Consider the following 18773-nt stretch of genomic DNA (forward strand, 5'->3'; position numbering starts at 1 on the left):
TTCTGAATACGACTGCCATATCTGTAAACTACAACAGCCTATATAAAGTACAGAACATCTATTTTATAACGGGGGTGTTGGTAATGCCCTGCATATAATCCTGGTGAGAGCTCATTGATGTGTCTGTCTTATTGCCAACGACCCGTGCGAAAAAAATGCAACTCAAAAGTGAAATAAAATGGATAAAACCCCACGAAGATCTAACCTTGCTCTACTTACGAACACTCGACCTACGAACTTTCAGAGATACGAACAAACCTGTCCGTATGTCCAGTTGCCTGTTCGGATCGAGAGTCGTAAGTTCAACCGCCACGCAATAGATGGCGGTGGTTGCATCTACATCTGCAAATCATGAAGAACCAGTGGCAGTCTACATTCCTGTGTTTAGTGTGCATGCCGTACATGTTTGGAATCAATAGGAATAAAGTTGGATTTACGAACAAATCTATTTAGGAACAGACCTCTGGAACCTAACTCGTTCGTAAGCAGAGGAGTCCCTGTATTCATTTTGTGCTGACCAGCAGAGCTATATTGTCAGTTGTGGGCTGTGGAGAAAAAATTGTGATTGTACCGTTCTCAAACTTCTATACATACCCTCCTCCTTCATCACTCCGCACTGACCAAAATGATGAAGTATGGTCAAAAAAATTCCCACAATCCACACGGTGCAGGGAGGCCCTCATCCAACTGTGGAATTACCAAAGGGGTGACCATGTACACAAGTTTGCCAACAAAAGAGCTTGTGGTGAATTATAAAGTAGACACCGCGGCCGGGTAATACATCATAATTGTTTTTAAAAAATTGAAATTACCACACAATTGGACGAAGAGAATATTCTGAAGGAAAGAATACTGCGTTGTGCTTCAACGGGACACGTTGCATTTTGGTTACCAATCGCATCCACCTGGTGGCAGCACTGCCACATGCACGAATCACACTCGGAAGGCGCCCGAAAGCAATGGCTTTTATTGCATGAGTTGTGGGGAACCACGTTTTCTATTGCTACATTTTCACAATGCATACAGACGAGAGCCACAGCAAACCAAGCAGCGATTAATCAACACAATGTATCGGTGCTAGGAATGGTGAATTACAAGAGCAATACTGGAATGTCCTCACAATACATCTTTCAATGCTCCCCACTCCACACCTCCAATGTTAGCAAATATAGCCACCAGCCGTGTATTTTCTTCAGTGACCTTATGGTAGACAGTCAGATCATGTGTATGTTTAAGAAACCACAGTTGCTGGATAAATGTGGGCCTCCAAAAGTCTACTGTACACCCTTCCAAGCAAGCACTTGTACAGTCTAGCTCTCCGACATATTTTGGGTCACGCCATGCATTGTTCGGCATTATGTCAGACGTTTCGCTCCCAGGGCCTGAATCGGAAAAAAATTCCAGCAGGTGGTGAAACATCGGGCCACCTTGCCACACAACACATGGTACAACTAAAAAAATACAATGGAAAACTATACAGCACAACCGTGAAAACCTCCGCAGCAAATACGATGGCAGGTTGCCTTGAATGAGCCACCCTCAAGGTTCTGGATAAGGGAGGATGAGACACCGTGATTTGTGAACTCATTACAGTAGTCAAGTCAACACAGCAATCAAACATTTCACTATTGGTCCAAATAGATGTACACATTGGGATCGATCCTCAAAGTACTTTACCTATGCAGACACCTACTTCGGTTGTCTGCAAAAGGCTGGTTTGCTGTTACTATTTGTTGACAAAATATGCATGTTCATAACACGGAATTACCATCATAAACAGCACCACTCACAAATGTCACCATTGCAATTACAATAATGAAAGAGAAAAAAGTAGTTGAAAGTGGCAAACGTACCATCGGTTAAAGTCTTCCAATATCAAGCTACATTAAGTGGTTATTGGTAAATCAATGTCGATTACATTACTATGCCAGACAGATCAATGTTGTAATTATTAACAATCAATTACATCATAGGAAATACAGCAAAAACCCGGAAGGTATGTAAAATATAACTTTCTTCTATCATTTGTAAAAAACAAAACATTACTATTGGTGTCTCAATAGCACTGCTGAAAATTACAGGTCCAACATTTGCTGGACGTTGGCACGATGAAAGAAGAGCTATGTATACTGTTCGTTTTTAAATACATATCAGAATGAAACCCATGGCAAGAAAATAGCGCTGTATTTTTTTCACACTGCATGTGTAGTCCTACATGTGCAGTTTCAAAATAGATCATATTTACTGCACTTAGAAAGAAAACATAAAACACAATGTGAAATGTCTGCTCATTTCATTATTTGTGATAAAAAAAAATCAAGGTCATTAAATTGATGCTGAGAAAGAAAAACAGGGAATGGTTAAGCATTGTGGTCGATACACCTCATCAGCCATGAAATAAACAGAGATGAAGTCAATATTAATACAAAAAAAACGACGGTTGGTTAATCCGTAAATAGAAGCTTCAATAATTACAGATATTGCACGTCATAATGTGTCAATTTGACAGTTACAGCCGGTTTAAGCCTTTAATAATCACACGTCGACTCCATAGCACACTGTTGATATGAGGAACGGCTAAATGTTGTTGGGCATAGCTCCAAATACTAAAGTATTAATATTCCTGCATGGGGGTATACCAATATGCAGTAGACTGTAAAAGCGAACATGTCAGCCACTTCCTAACGTAGCTCTACATATTTCTCAGTTGTGCACAAGATGGACAAGTTGGTTGCATTATGAAGGCAAATAGCTCACCGATGGTTGTGAATAAAATAAATACAATGGATTACGATAAAAAGCAATCATTAACAAAATAAACAATATTCTTCCAAAATAGCTCACTTTTTGTAGCTATAATACCTTAGAATATTTAAAGACAAAATAAATTGCACACGTTTCCTCAACACATAATGCGCTTAGAATTGTGTTATGGTATAAATCTTCGTTACTCAGCTTCTTAGCAGGTTTCTTTCTCAGCATCAATTCAAGTTTCCCAGAACCTTGCAGAATCCTAACAGATGCGATGAACCAAGCCTATAAAAAAATCAACAATGCTATCAAAACAAATTATGAACCACATAAATATATACATAGTCTTGTAATTTACGAGACAATGCATATCACATATTTAACTTACACAGGCGCTTAACTTATGACATGCAGATGAAGTTAGGAACGTAAAGAACAAAGTTGATTCCTTTAGGTTATGAAGTATGATCATAATAATAGTTTAAACTTGCAACGTAGACAGTTTTTGTTCACCCTTGAAGAGAGAAACCAGACAAGCGGGAAAGGCAGCCAGGTGGTAAACCAGGTGATAAGCCAGTACCAACAATTGCCCAAGCTCTGCGGTAGTCTATATTTAAACCCTTTCCCATTCCCAGACGACTGCAGGTTGCATGGTGCGTCCCGTTCACGGCTGAATCTCGGAATGCGCGAGCGGTTAGCGTTCATTGTATCTAGAGGCACAGCACTGCTGTTTGGAACGACATTGTACTCTACTCACCGCAGAGAACTGTTTGCGACACAACCGCACTTTACGACGGCTGGCGCCAAACTGTGCCACGCGCCCTCCCGAATGGCCTTTTCCTTCCGATTCCGTTCAGAATCGCTTCGGGCTCCGTACAGAATCGGTAAGACGGGCACGTATGTCATGGAACGGGAAAGGGTTAAGGTGTTATCAGCCAATTACTGAGTATTTACCTACGGCAGGTAACCCGAGCACCCAGAGAAAACCAACACATGCGAGGGGGAAACATAGCCCAGATAGGCAGCTTCCAACATCTGCGTAATCCACCAACCCTCGCTTCCAGTGTTGGATTACAGGCAACGTGCATAGCCGCCACTGGCCCAGTGGTGCCAACGATACACAAATGAAATGCAATTGTTGGATTCAATTTGAAGTGTAAAAAAATATTGCACTTTCAAAACTTAAACGAAAAATTAAAGGAATGCATCATTCACTTGCATTACACCTATGGTACCCTGACTGTCAGTCCACGCTTGTTAAAATGTACAGCTCTGGTTAGACGAGCAGCTTTTCAAAAGTCATACCATTAACTCGCTAAATATTAAACTATCTTTTTACAACACCAGTAGCAAAATATTAGGATCCAATAAAACAAGTATATATCACTCTGCTCATGTCAATCACGAAGATTAAAGAACATACTTAATGCTAGTTTTACATTAAGTGGTTTTAAATAATTCACTGTCTTTCAAAAAAAACACCAAGAACTAAAGCATTTGATTATATGTAAAAAGAAAAAAACTGGTGAAAATTCTACTCGATCATTCGTCTATGTCTAATCAATATATATTTAATCCATTCACAATTTTTACAAAAGCACGGGGTTTCTAAGTGCACAAAATCCAGTGCTGATGAGTACACTGTGTAAATATTACGATTCGTCACTTTACTTTAGCAAAAATACCTGTCAAAGCTTTAGCAGAAAAAAACAAGTTTTTGCAACGATGTTACGTCCTTTTATCGGTATAAAATTATGCACTCCCAGAAGGCACGCTGCCCAATGGGATGTGTAAAAATACTTTTGTTTTACACGTGGAAGGAAAGCTCTGGGAAGGAGGCGTAATGTCCCCTTTATGATTTTCTTACATTCTCTAAGATGCTATTGATGATTATAATTTTGCTACGTATTGTATAATTTTGTATGGAATCAGGACCTATTTCTAACAGAAAGGTTCCTTGCCTTTAAACACCTGTCAGTTCACCTGCATTGGGTCAAGCAAGCCTCACTGCTAAGACACTGAACGTCAAAATCGGTACTTAGTTTGCCTGTGTTCAACCAAATGCACTGAGAAGGCCATCTGGCTGATAGGATGTGAAAATAATACTTTTATATATTTTTTTACGTAGAGGGGCACATATGGGAAGGAGGCATCTTGTATGTTAATTTACTATTTTAAGTAAAAATGTAATGTTGACGCAGCCACTCGAAGCACCACTTAATCTGTTCATGTGCATGGGGCACCTTGAATACGCAGCACTCAAGAATGTTACTTTCATTACTTTTGAAAACGAATGTAAACTATAAAACTGTGAACTGTAAACCTCACACAACAGTGCAAGCCAACCAATGTTGGGCTCCAAGGAATCTCGCAATTGGCCGGAGTCCAACTACGTATCAGTATGTGCGAGTCTCCTTGACCGCACAAGTTTCGAGGCTTCAACCAAAAAGGTTTGACTGGTGTCTTGTGAAGAGCCATGTATCATCGAGCAGGACAGCTAATCGATTCGCTTCGTGTACCTTTCGGGTATTTGCGTGCTCCGATTCATTAGTAAGCGGCGAGGCTCAATGTTTCCAGTTTTACCCGTTCTCAACTACAGCTGCCCATGTCCCTCCTTTGCCAAGTATGCTTGCAACACAATCAACTCGGACAAAGCTGATTGTGTTTTCGTGAAACAATGGCCCAAGCTATATTCCCCAAAAATACTGTGGAATGTTCTGCATCGCGTACAAGAATTCACAAGTGGTTGTGCAAGCCTTATCTGGGCAAGCATTATTGTATACAACCTGATCAAAGAGCCCTACCCATTTTCTTTGTGTTTGACTGTAGACTATGCCATATAACATACCAAAATGTGACCTTTGAAACACATAGTCAAATATATAACATTCCTTTAAACAAGAAAAAAACCTGCACGCAAAAATGTTACACACACCCTTTACGAGGCTTAAGAGTTCAAAAAATGATTTCACATTTAAACAGTTATGCTGATCCGAAATTGGAAGATGTCACTATGAAGCAAATACTCATTGCATTACCTGCTGCACAGTAATACAAGAGGTTGATAAAGTTATTAAGAGCCCATGGTTGAATTCAATGAATAAGATTCCATAGTTGTCGCATGCTTGTTATAAGTTGGTTAAGAATATTGAAAGGATGGCTTGAATTTCTTTTACAGTAAACCTGTTATTATTAATGGTAGATGTTTTGTTGGTTTAAACAAATAATGACATCGATGCCTTTTAAAATGCAAATATATAAACGGTAAACACTCTAGACACCAGTAAAGGAAAGACACTGGTAATAAATTCGCTTTTGCTGCACTAATGAGCACATTACCAATACCACGCTGGATTTACTGTTTGTACACTACACATTAACACTGGATGTTTATGGGCATATTATGTGATTTTTAACTGTGTATTATTTTTAAAGATGGTTTAGGAGATTTAAAGCCACGTTATAAATATCAGTGGCATGTGGACTTTTTTTCCAGCTAACACAAGACTTAATAATCAAGTTGGGAAGGTATGTCACATGGGTGGTCTTTTTGATAATAATAACAATCAGTTTATACCTTACTGGATAATTCTGATCCATTTTTTTAGGCAAAACTATTAAAATAAACCATTTTTTTTTCACTTACAATGTGGACGTTTATATTGAACAGGACAAAATTACCACATCTCATTTACACATCCAATGCACAATATACCTGACAAATTACTGGGTAAACCAACATTCAGCGAGGAATGCTTGCTCTCAATAGTAATTGGACTACATGTCGGCATCTGGCTGTGGAATGTGGTGGCAGGCTTCATAATAGCTTGTGCTATTGAAGGGCGCAAACATATCTCTTGACACAAAGTCGAGGAATTTCTGAAACGGGCACAGCAGCGATCCGGTGCCGCGCTTCCAATCGTGATTCTGGCAGAATGCGGTCTTGAAGGTGACATCCTCGCCGTTGTACAGCACGCGGATGAAGTGCCCTCCGACATCCGCTCCGCCGGCCAACCTGCCCTTGTCTTCTTTCCTCCAGAGCTCGAACACGAGGCGCGCCGCGTACCGAGGGAATCGAGCGCCGGCGAGTCCGAGCGCGCTCAGGGCGGGCTCCAGCGTGACGTCGTGCGCCGAGTAGAGGGCGAGTCTCTCCGCGGGCTTGCCGGCAGCCACCGCCCCGAGCCGCTGCGCCGTGCGGTTCAGGAACGGGTGCATCACGAGCAGCGCGAAGCGCCGGAAGAGCCCGGCCTCCTTGCGCTCCTTCTCGTCCACCAACTGCTGGGCGCGCAGCGTGCGGAAGTGCTGCTCGGACACGCAGCCGGAACGTTGGGGCGGGAGCAGCGGCGAGGGCGAGGACGACGACGATGCGCAGGGGAACGGTACGCCGTGGCAGAAGTGGGCCAGCAGCGGGTCGACGGGTACCGCGGCGCGCAGCCTGGCCGGCGGCACGTCCAGCGCCGAGGCCATGTCCCGGAAGGCGCGCGCCAGCTGCGGGTCGCGAGATCGCGCTCGAGACTGCCGCCGCTGGTCCAGCTCCTGGAAGGCGCTGCGGGCGGGGCACTCGCACGCCGCGTAGCAGTAGGAGGCCGAGGGCTGGTGGTGCACGCGCAGGCGCGACCAGTCGAATGCGGGCCGCAGGCCGTATAGCAGGGCCAGCGCGCTCTGCAGAGTGCGCGCGCGGCCCGTCGATTCGACATACGCGGCGCGCACGCGCTCCGCCTCGGACTCGTGTTTGAGGAGCAGGCCGTGAAGGTCTGAGTAGGTCTGCCGCAGGTGCTGGCCAATCATCAGGTGCTGAACCACACCTGCGAGAACGGGAATCGATCAGTATCATCGCGTTGCCGTGTTGTTTTGTCCAAGCATAGGCCGTAGTGAGAGCTCACGATAGGAAGATAGGCACTGCTCCACAAATGGAAGGTTGTAATTTGAAATGCTTACTCAGTCTTTCATTCCTTTGGAGTAGGTATAATTGATTACCAATTAGTGGGAAGCCAACATGTATTCAAGGCTTCCAACTGAGGCTGAAAACGTGAATGATGCATTCGCTCTGTTCGTCTGCCTAAAACTAAAATTATCCAATATCAACAAACCCTCGTATAAAGTGGTGTTGCTGTTAAAGATCCCCCTTTGGAAAAATAGGCAAAAGTGATATAAGAATCGGTCAAAACCCGGACACACAGCACCAGCAGTAAAAGGATTCACAGTGCCAACAACACTTTGCAGGTGGAGGCCTCAGCACTTCCCATTTACCTCCCCTCCCGATGACGTCATTCGGTATGACATTATCGCGAATTAAATACTTGTGAGGATAAACACATTTTGGTAAATGTTACACGATCGATGCAAGCATGTGCATTATTTTTCTCCATTGTTTTCTTACGGTTAATCCTTGCGCCCTGCCATGAGATTGTGTAATTTCAAACGATGGGCTAAGGGCTGCAAATGGGAGAAGCACACATTGGCCAAATATAATTTGAGATGAAAAGTCGATTACATATATAGTCCATGGATTCCCTCCAGCTCGGCCCACAACACTGGTCAACAAAAAAAAAATTCTGGCCTGGACTTTTGCAGCTGTTTTAGACTAATTTCAGGGTGCTGATTCCAAATCTGATCTCAAATTTGCTCTATCACATCTCATTTTATGCTATCGGCATACCCCATTTTCATTGATTTTACCCGAAATTAACTCTGTCACTTATGATTGCAAGTTGTTGCGAGTCAGTGACTGCTTTAGTGTTAAAATATGGTGCTGTATTTTTAGGATAGTGTGTTTATAATATCGTTTTATATAGATATCCACATTTATTTAATATTTTTCTTTTGCAGTTTTTATTGAAAATGCAATATTTGATATCTCAAAAACCTGATGTGATAGACAAAAACTGATGCCATATTTGGAATCAGCACCCCAAAATTACATTAAAACCGTTGGAATACCTTATGCCAGTAAAAGTGTGTTGACCAGTGCAATGGGTGAGGATGTGATAAGTGCGACGGACCTGTCTGTGTGAGTTGACCCATCTCACAGCGGGGGTGGCTGGGCAGTAGTGGGAACCCCGCCAAAGGGCCGTCAAAGCGGCCTTCACGGGCTTGTGCCATGTGAGCCACAAATCCCTCCAGCGCCCGATGAAACGGTGCCCTGCAGAACGTGGAGAGGAAATACAACCATCAGGGATCATGCGAATCGATTGGGTGGAGCGGGACGATTGCGTTTCGGTGTAATATTGAAATGAATGAGGCTGTGGTACTTAGAACAAAAAGCATTAAACGGCTTTTTACAAGGTGAAAATATTTTTTCGTTGTGTTATTTGTATGGTTTTAACTTTTCCTTTGGCAAATTATTTATCCTTTGTGAATCTCTGGTGGCATTTAACTGGCCATTATTGGAGTCCGCAATCCCTTTTCATTTATATTTCAGGTGACAAACATAAACTGCGCAATAAATGATCCAATATCTACAAGAACACAAAAAAATGTATATACATATTTTTTTATTTTAAAAGCCCTCTATATATTTCATAGGGGCATTGCCTATGGAAGTTATTAGTCGGCATTGAAAAATTGGCACAATTATCTGAATTGTTGATTTGAGTTGCAAATTAATTTAAGAACATTTTTTTCTCTTACGTTTACACTCTATTTTGTTATTTGCTGTCTTTTTTGTTCCAATAACCTACATGTACCCTTTTCATATAATCTGCGTGGTTTGTAAAGAATAATTCTCACACGCATAATATGATGGATATTTCATCAGTCTAATAATGAAACATAATCGATTAATCACTACAAACCCCACCTGTTGGTAATGATTTCCTTCACTACATAACAAACTCACAAATGTATATTGCAAGGTGGCCGTTTTTTTCATGACGTGACATTTTACACATTACAAGCAGCAGACGGTAGTTCAGAAAAAATGAATTTTTGTACTATATATCTATGCTCCTGAATCTATAATCCCCACCTTCACTAATCTGTACTAACCAAGTCAGTAAAATATGGCCAAATAACCCCGATGACCTGCACACTGTAGCGAGACTTCAATCCAGCAGTGAATTGTCAAAGGGCTCTCCTTGTCCATATTCTTTTTCATAAAAATAGAGCGGATTTACAAATGCATGTGATATTAGGATTACACAATTTATGTTCACTGCAAGAAAACCAATTAAGCAAAACGATGCCTGCAGCATGCATGCACTTGAAGAGCCGCAGCACGGTGATGTATTGCAAAATATCAAAATTAGCATCGCCACTTGTGCTCAATGAGTGTGTGTAGTTATTATACTTTACACTGACAACCAATGCAAAGGCTGAACAACTGCCTCCCGCTTTCTGTCATGATTTCACAATGACAATGTGCTAACGTGATGCCATAATGCCACAAGGACCCATCCATGGAATACGTGGATGGTGAAGCTTTGCCGTACAAATTGTACTATAAAGTAGGGTGTGAATAGGTTCTGTTATCGCACGGCTTAATCACTTATGCAACTTTTCATTGGCACCTATCAGTCCTGATATTGCAGTCGATGTTTAAGGCGGCTGCGTTAGGGATGGCGTAGAGTGGGTAGCGGTCTCCGTGTCGTATCATGATGTGAGCTGCTTCCAGTTTGAATCCTACAGGGGCGTGACCTAAAAAGAGAACACAACAATAGCAATTTTAATTACAAAATGTATTTGTCCATGGACTGACCAGCCTTCCACACGCATGCTAAACAGCAGCACCTGCCTAACCGCAGAAACTGTGGACTGGCTTCACCCTTCTGGAGTCTACCAGCAGAGGCAGGTGGATCAAACAAACAGCGCTGCATTGCCAGATATACCATTGACAAATGGCCCTGATCCACACCACATGGGTCGTTAGCACAAAAAACAAGACATGTAAAAAAAACTCAATACGCACTCTTTGTCAAGCGGTGTGGGGGGAAGGGAGCACTTGCCGACGGCATCTGGTAAACCAGCAGCAGTGTTTGTTTGGTGTGCCTGGCTATGGCGGTGGCCCCCCCGGAGGCCATACTCAGTCCCAACATTTGCACATGCTTGGGCAGGTGCTGATTAGGATCAATGTCACTTGACACACTGGACACCCTTTCAAATGAGCTGTTGCATCAAGGGATTATCCAGGTAAAAAAAAATCCTAAATAAAAGGTAAAAAGAAGTGGTCTGGAAAGCCAGTGGGACTGAAACACATTTTATATTTATTTGGAGATACAGAGCAACTGTGTTTTATTGAACAAAATTATCCACTGCAGGGCTCAATGAGGTTTTGTACTAAATTATTTTAATACCTGGTTTGTGTATCTGTAACATTTTTCTTTTTGCACGTAAAAACTCTGCACTGAAAACCATTAAATGAATTAATCTGTGAATAGAATAACAGTCAATTAATATTTTTATAACCACCATAAGGTATGGATTTGAATTTAGCACATGGAGTATTAGTGGTAAATTTACATTACTTACAACACAACCATCTGCATTGTGATCGTAAACACTAAACAAAATGCAACAGCTCAGTTTCCAGTTTTTTTCATGACCAAGCAGAGTTATGGATGAGCTCTGTGATGTGTTTGCGGGTTGTACTGCGTGTACAATAAAAAGAAACACATCAGCTCTTCAACAAGCTCCACAGAAGCTCCTGGCACATGGAGAGGAGATGTCGGACATCGTGGTGAACAACACGTGGTACAACCTCAAAACGCATCGGACGGCTGTAAAACACAATCGCGAAAACCTATGCAGCAGTATAGAATTACTCCTGCGCAGAGACAGGATCGTACCCTCAAGTCCCTGCACGCTGCCGTTGGGCCGGTTACAGTAGTACACAGACTCCGTGATGGGGTCGAGAGCCTGCGGAGCTTTGAGCAAGCCATCTATCAGCACCCGCTTGCGAGGCTTGGCCTCTTCTTCCCCGTAGAACCCCACGGGCAGGGGAATGAGCCGAACTGGGAAAGAAAAGAAAATACAGCTGTGATGATTTCGACACCTGCGTTGCCCCTTTCACAAGTCCTGTCACTCATTATTGTGTGTTGTGGTAGCAAAAATTATCATTCATTAAGTTGCTCCGAGTCGTGATTAAAAACAACACGCAAAAATAACATGCTCACAGGTAATTAACCGTACGAACACAATTAGTTTAACCTCAATACAACGGTGTAAATATAGAATACAAATCCAACAGTAGGCCTACATTTTATATCTAATCTAGCATAAACTGTCCAAAACAGATAGCATGAAAAAAAACAGAAAACAAAGAAAAATTACATATCCTATTTAAGGCACTCAATTTTACTATGAATCATCAATGTTTTATTCAAGGCAAGCTCACAACAAGAAACTAGCCAATGGCATATGACACGAATTCTATGGCAACCAACTGCTATTAGCTGTAATGTAGCAACATGGGTGGGCTTTGACTATTATTTTAGGGTAGCATGGGCAATCTGAGAGATGGAATGAGTAAAGAGCTCTTGGGTTCTCATATGTAAGAACCATACCATTTTTCATTCATGCAAACGTAATCCTGGTTGTAAATGCGTCACCCACCATGAATCACAAGTGCAGCTGTGTGAATATGCATTCTGAGTACTAATTAGCCAAGGACTGGATTGATTTCCAAGTGAAAATAAATCCAATAAAGGCTCACTTTGGTCATACTGAAAAAAAACCCATTAAGAATCTAAAAATGAAATAGAAAGAGCAACAGAGCCCAGAAATCCTACACACTGCATACATTTACCGGAATGTGTGCACTCTGCCAAATGTTCGTTTCAGCCTTTTCTTAAATGGAATGATCCGCAGTGAAAATGTACCAGCTGTGTTCCCACCCTTAGGTACTACTAAATTCAGGGTGTGGTATGCTTGCAGAAAAATGCACAGGTGCAGAGGCAATGTAGCCACTGGAAAATGTTTGAGAGTAGCAATTGGCCCCAAGGAAATCAACACAGTGACAGCCTTTCTCTGCAGCACAGCTATACTATTAAGACTAGATTTACTGACTGCACCTTAAAAGGTCAATATACTGCGGCGTGTGTGGGTGACTAAAGAGCACGGATTGTATGCAGTGTATGGGGTCAGTTCCAACTTCATTAGAAAATGTTTGAACATTTAAATATTCAATATTGTACGAGAGGGTGCGACAATCAAAATTAACCTGCATCCCATCCAACCCAAACCACCATTTCCCCCCACATTGATGATCTCCAACGACTGCACAGAATAATAAAAAAGTGTGGTCGTGTTCAATTAAATTCAGATGTCCTCAAAGCTTGACGTAATTCCCAGTATACAGACAAAGTGTTCATTTGTCTAAATAACGTGAAACAAATTATTTGGTGAAACTGCATTGGCAGTGGTGCACGGGCACAAACAACAAAGAGCTCAACACATTTGTCAATGACACAACCTTAAAAGGAAAAATATATAACGGGCAATGTTTTGGCCAATGGCTCTTCTTCATGGCACATTATCTATTTCAAGTTATTTTACTGTGAAGGACCATTGCCAGAAATGGCACCTATTATATTTTCCTTTAACTGCAGTGTTATTGAGGAATATGTTAAACGACAAGAAGAATACAGTCTTGTGGTTGCAGTAAGAAATCTCCAAGATGCATTTTTGGGTTGTGCCGGGGGCAATTCGGCACGATGACCGACGTTTCACTGCAAGTGGTGGGAGCTAACAGTCACCCCGAACAACACGCGGTCCAACCCGAAAACACTTCGGACAGCTATACAACAACACGACCGCATTAACCAACACAGTGGTAAGAAAGGCCAACAATAGAAACACCAGGCACATGACACATTTTTTTATTTTATTCTAGACGGTTCTGTAACCGACTAATTAATATTTCACCTTGTGCCTTGACACCGACTGCGATACAATGCAATGTGAAAAATGACGATGCTCACAGAATTGCAGGCTCAGGCTGATGACAGCCAACAGGGCGGCGAGACCCAGCAGCAGAACAAAGCGGTTCTGGAAGGTCATCATGGGGCAGGTTGTGCAGGCAAAGGGAGCAGCTTCTTCACTCCCACAGCAGCAGCACAGACCAACTCCTCATCCCAGAAGCGCAGTGCACTCGGCCAGCCTTGTCGATCCCTGCAAAATACATTTAATACTCATACTTAATAGCCTATGGGTACTCCTCCCACCTCTTACAAAACGTCTGGCCAGTATGGATGAGTAGGCCAACTATCCTCTAGTGGGGGCCATTCCATTAGCCGTGGCATGAGAAAGGAATTGCAGGGCTGCACCTTTATACTTTTTTAGCTTTACTTCATAACCATAATTCACGCAATCTCATCACATCTCGGAAGGTACGCAGGGTTGGGCCAAGATAGTGCTTGGATGAACGACGACCATGAATAAAAGACGTTATTGGTTATGGAAGGAATACTTGTTAGGCAGTAGGGGGCATTGCAGGAAAATAATGTGTTGTACTGCACTATACGCCCACTTCTTTGCTCCTCGCCTTCACCAATCCACACAGACAAGCGTGGTGAAGTATGGTCAAACAACTCCACAACACTCACGGTGTGGGAGGCCCTCATCCAGTAGTGGATTAACAAAAGGACTTTACACACACGCACGCATGTATGTATGTTTAAACTCTTGGGTACCATACAGACTGATTCTTCAAAAAAACTATATAATGTACACATTTGAGCTGTTTAGTACGAATTTACTGTAATATCAATTCATAAAGTACACATTGTATATATTTTATTCAAATCTGATCCTTGTGAATAAATATTTTAAGCTGTACCTTGGCATTAAATGGAATTGTTAAGTAATTATTGGATTATGTTGCGTTTTATTGAATGTGTACACAATCACTGATGCTGTACTTGTTTTAGTATCCCTTGAAATATGTTGGTCTCATTGGGCTCTCACCTGGTTATAATGCTCGGTTGTCTGTCACAAGAATACACCCACCAAAATCAGCGAATGTGCGCGGACATGTAAATGATATGGCATAGTTGACGAATTTAATTCTACCGATGACCTAGAAGATTAGGAAGCTAAATTTGCATCTACTGTATATGGTTGTCTACACTTGGCACTAGTAAAATGTACAGTCCTGCAATTGGTTTGTATGTATTTACGCTGAACTTATTTCGCACAGTACGTAGCCACCGTGCCATTGCGAGCGAGTGGGCCTCCGAGACTACAGGTTGCTCAAGAGAACTCGAGTGGATGCTTGGTCTCTTCTTCCATGCTGGTCAGACATCCTGGAAGAGGTGGGATTTGCCCGCATTTTACCGAACCTGTCCATCAACTAAAAGTGGCGTTTCCATTTATGCTAAGAAACATAACCATTGCTTCAACTGCCACGCTGGGAGATCGTATCAAACCGGTCGACCTTTGTGGATCACAAGTCCAGTGGGCTAACCATTATACCACATCAACATGATAGAGTCTATGCGAATAACTCGAAAAATCTGAAATGAACTACATTTTATAATGCGCGCCTCCAAATATTACGGTTCTTGAGATACGACTTGTTTCTCCTATAAGGTAGGGTTACCCTAAAGTTATAAACTGCTTAGAATATCATTGTAAATACTTAAACATAATGAAATATTGGATAGAATAATCTCCGATTCATTCGCGTAGAAATGTAATGTGGGAAGCGGTAGTGTAGCGGTTAGCGCGCTGCGCTACAAACCCAGCGACCCGAGTTCGATTCCCGCTCACGGCCAACACCAGTAGGCGATTATATGAACCGGTCCTGGGCCTCCCCTAGATCGACTCTGCCTCAAACAAGTACACGGTGCGGTGTGTACACATTTCCACTGGGGAGATAAAGCCGGCCGGGCGTCGTGTTGACCATCCACTAGGGCTGAACGATTAATCGATTTCAAATCGAAATCGCGTTTTGAAACAATGCGATTAGCAAATCGCAAAGGCTACGATTTTTTGCTTTTTGAAAAGTCCTATTACTTGCTTATTGTAATTGTTTTATTTTTTCATTATAAATGTTTTTCATTTAACAATTGTGTTATGTTTGATTGTTCTATTTCAATTAAAACATTTTAATAAATACATGTTGGAAGCCATTCATATCTTTTAAGTTCTCATCCTTGCATTAGAATATATAGAGCAGTTCATATGTTGATGGTATCATGTGGTTATGCTCCATCACATGTTATAAATCTATTGAACTGAAGCTTGACTTGAACAAATTTAATCGCAAATCAAATCGCAATATCTGTCCATTCATAGGTGCACAACAGCACTTGCCCCAACAGTCTGTCAGAGGCTATGCAGGGGATCTTTGTCAACCATCCACAAGGAGGTTGACCATGAATTGCATTCAGCCACATGTCGCTGAGCTGGATGAAGTACAGTACTGCACAGTAATTACAGCACATGCTAAAATGATTCGTGATGCAGTACACATCAGAATACTGCACTGCAACAAATACACTCACGAATATCCGAAAGCTGCCTTGAAGCACTTGCAAGGATGTTGATAACCGTGCGCTGTAATCACTAAAACACACAGCGAGTCATTCAGGGCACGCGCTTTCCCTTTTTACATCACGAATGGGAAGTCATAATCCTAGATTAATAAAAAAAAGCCACGTGTGTTCTGTCGAGGAAATGCATGACTGAGCACGACTCACACGTGTCGATACGCCTACTACCGCATTAGAAACACATGCACACGTTCAGCCCTTTCGTCAATCCACTGCTGGATGAGAGGCTCCCCCTCTCTCTCTTCGCGAGGGTTGTGGAAATTAATTGACGACTTCACCAGGCCGACGAGTGTCTTGGAAATGCATCTGTACGGCAGTACTGTCCGACTGCACAGTGCTGCATAATTCATCTTTCACACGCGCCTCTCACCGTGGCAGAAGCAACTTGCTTAACGAAATACCCTTTTTTTTTACAAGCGCATACCCTTTTTGTGAAACAATTATACAACCCAAAGAAATCCCGAATATACAAATCTTAGCAATCTAAACGGGTGTTAACTTTATACGAAATCCGTGTATAGTGCACGTACTTAAATAAATATATTATCACCTTATGTCCAAACCTTACAATAATATGTATCTGCCGGTCATAGTTCCTTTTCGCTCGTGCATTTGAGCAATATCGCGATTATAACACGATTCTACCTACATGACTTTACCGAAAGAACCAAAGAGTATGATTCTCTAGTTTATTTGAGCCCCGTAGCTTCAAGCCGCCGCGGCCTACAATTCTAACCGCAAAAGGCTTCCGGCGAATATTTCCAAGCAACAGACCCCCCCCCCTTCCGCAGCGGCGCGCGACACTAAAAAAAATATTAATCTCAAGATTTAAAAAGATTAAAACCAGCAAACGTCTCCGCCAACACGTACGCATTACAGTAAACGCTGCACGCGCATTTGTCTAACGCGTTGAAACGATCACAATAATACACATTTTACAAAAACCGCGCTTAATGCGAACGGCAACCTCACCATGTAACCGCTTGGTTGTTGATTGCAGGGATCCGGTTCCTAGGTGAAGACTCCCGGGGCGGGTGGGGGCCGCTGGGGTTGGAACCGGATCCCGCCACTTGGAATGCATTGTCATCAAATTGGTATCGAATAACAAAGGGGGTGGGGACACGTGGGGACATCTATTGTTATGGAAGGATGTTGGTAGCTGTTCTGCATAGCTGTCAACCCATGCGGTTTAACCCCGTATTCTTGTACAGTACAGGGGAAATGGTCTCTTACAGCCGTTTCAATAACAACAAAAATGTGTGTCTATTTGTTTGTGTTTCTCCCTTGTGAGATGGTAGTTTGTAGGATGAACGTAGGATGAACGTTGATGTTTATAAGGGCACAGGGTGGACAATAAGGTCTCCATTGGTCTGCAATAAGGGAGGCACTGCTAAGGGGTTGACAGGTATTATTATAGACAGAGACCCATAGAGATCCATAGAGACCCATAGAAAGAGACCCATAGAGATACATAGATATAGCATACCTCTCAACCCATACGGTTTACCCCGTATTCTTGTACAAGGGAAATTGAGTCTTCAGGTCCATGCGGCGTACAGCCGCTTCAATAGGGCAACATCAACAGAAAATTGTGTCTATTTGTTTCTGTTTCACCCTTGTGATTGGACTTTGTAGGATGAACGTTGGGATTTAAAAGGGCACGGGGTGACCAGTAAGGTTTGAATTGGTCTGTAATAAGGGAGGCACTAATAAGGGGTTGACAGTTATGGGCTATGTGGGGAGACAGGTATATATACGCACACACAAGTATTTACTTGAAAAACGTATTGACAGTGGCTTAAAATAACAAAATAAATTACAGGACAGACAGATAGTTAATAGCAGGTGAAGTATTACTGGTAGGAACCTCCTGGTTACACCAGCCCACAGGGGATTATTGTGTCCGTCGTGCAGGGAGGGGCTGGGTGGGGAGGGGCTGGGTTGGGTAGGGGAGGGTGGGGAGGGGTTTGGAGGGGAGGGGCTGGGTGGGGAGGGGCTGGTCACCCCGTGGTGCCCTTATAAAACTCAACGTTTAACCTACTCACGCCGGCTTGTACCCGCCCTCACAGTCGGGCATATTTGCGGAATACACCACGCCGCCGTTGACCCTGGCCATTGACCGAGCAACCCAACGTTCCTACCAGCTCCCTCCGCAGGAATGTGTTTCAATGTGTAGTGTCCTCATCCTTCCTCGAGGCGCGTACGTGCGTGTGGCATGCCTCGCGCACACAATCAGTCGGAGACCAGGTAGTCGCAGGAGGCACCGTCTCTCTTTATTATCTTTCGTTCACACCACCAACTCCGGCCTCCTCTCTCACGACCACGCTGCCGCACGGCCCAGACACGACCCTGTCCGCGTTGCACCGACGGCGTCGACCGAGACAGCCAACCGCTGTCCGGCCGCGCAATGATCGGGCGAAGGCAGCGTCGACGACGAGCCGAGGCCATTCCCAGAACCGGCAGCCCGAAGCTCTCGCTCTCCGCTGCTTTTATTCCCCTCGGCGCGGCTTGGCTCCGCCCTAGCCGCGCCTC

General features: G+C 43.1%; 1 protein-coding gene across 2 annotated transcripts; it reads right to left on the minus strand.

The window, feature by feature from the left end:
- Positions 1–953: 953 nt before the first annotated feature.
- On the minus strand, positions 954–17250 carry LOC133351092 (2-phosphoxylose phosphatase 1-like). Of its 2 annotated transcripts, none has more exons than XM_061566024.1 (6): positions 17214–17250; positions 13668–13857; positions 11535–11699; positions 10260–10386; positions 8754–8893; positions 954–7556 (listed from the first exon to the last, which is right to left on the minus strand). In XM_061566024.1, the coding sequence occupies exons 2-6, from the start codon at positions 13747–13749 to the stop codon at positions 6529–6531; spliced, it is 1542 nt and encodes a 513-aa protein (XP_061422008.1). In that variant the 5' UTR covers positions 13750–13857; positions 17214–17250; the 3' UTR covers positions 954–6528. The 2 variants fall into 2 exon arrangements, with proteins under 2 accessions (XP_061422008.1, XP_061422007.1); XM_061566023.1 differs by lacking the exon at positions 17214–17250 and adding an exon at positions 16792–17092.
- Between the last annotated feature and the right edge of the window lie 1523 nt (positions 17251–18773).

This window comes from Lethenteron reissneri, chromosome 36 (assembly GCF_015708825.2).
Source record: "Lethenteron reissneri isolate LAM-NWPU_2019-01 chromosome 36, ASM1570882v1, whole genome shotgun sequence".
In the NCBI taxonomy this organism is placed as follows: domain Eukaryota; kingdom Metazoa; phylum Chordata; class Hyperoartia; order Petromyzontiformes; family Petromyzontidae; genus Lethenteron; species Lethenteron reissneri.

Excerpts from the sequence above, each read along its gene's own strand:
- LOC133351092 (XM_061566024.1), bottom strand. The coding sequence starts at position 13,749 with ATGATGACCTTCCAGAACCGCTTTGTTCTGCTGCTGGGTCTCGCCGCC. Across the intron at positions 10,387-11,534 it reads CAGCGTGCAGGGACTTGAGG|GTCACGCCCCTGTAGGATTC; the intron begins GTACGATCCTGT and ends TTCTCTTTTTAG. Across the intron at positions 8,894-10,259 it reads TGCAATATCAGGACTGATAG|GGCACCGTTTCATCGGGCGC; the intron begins GTGCCAATGAAA and ends CACGTTCTGCAG.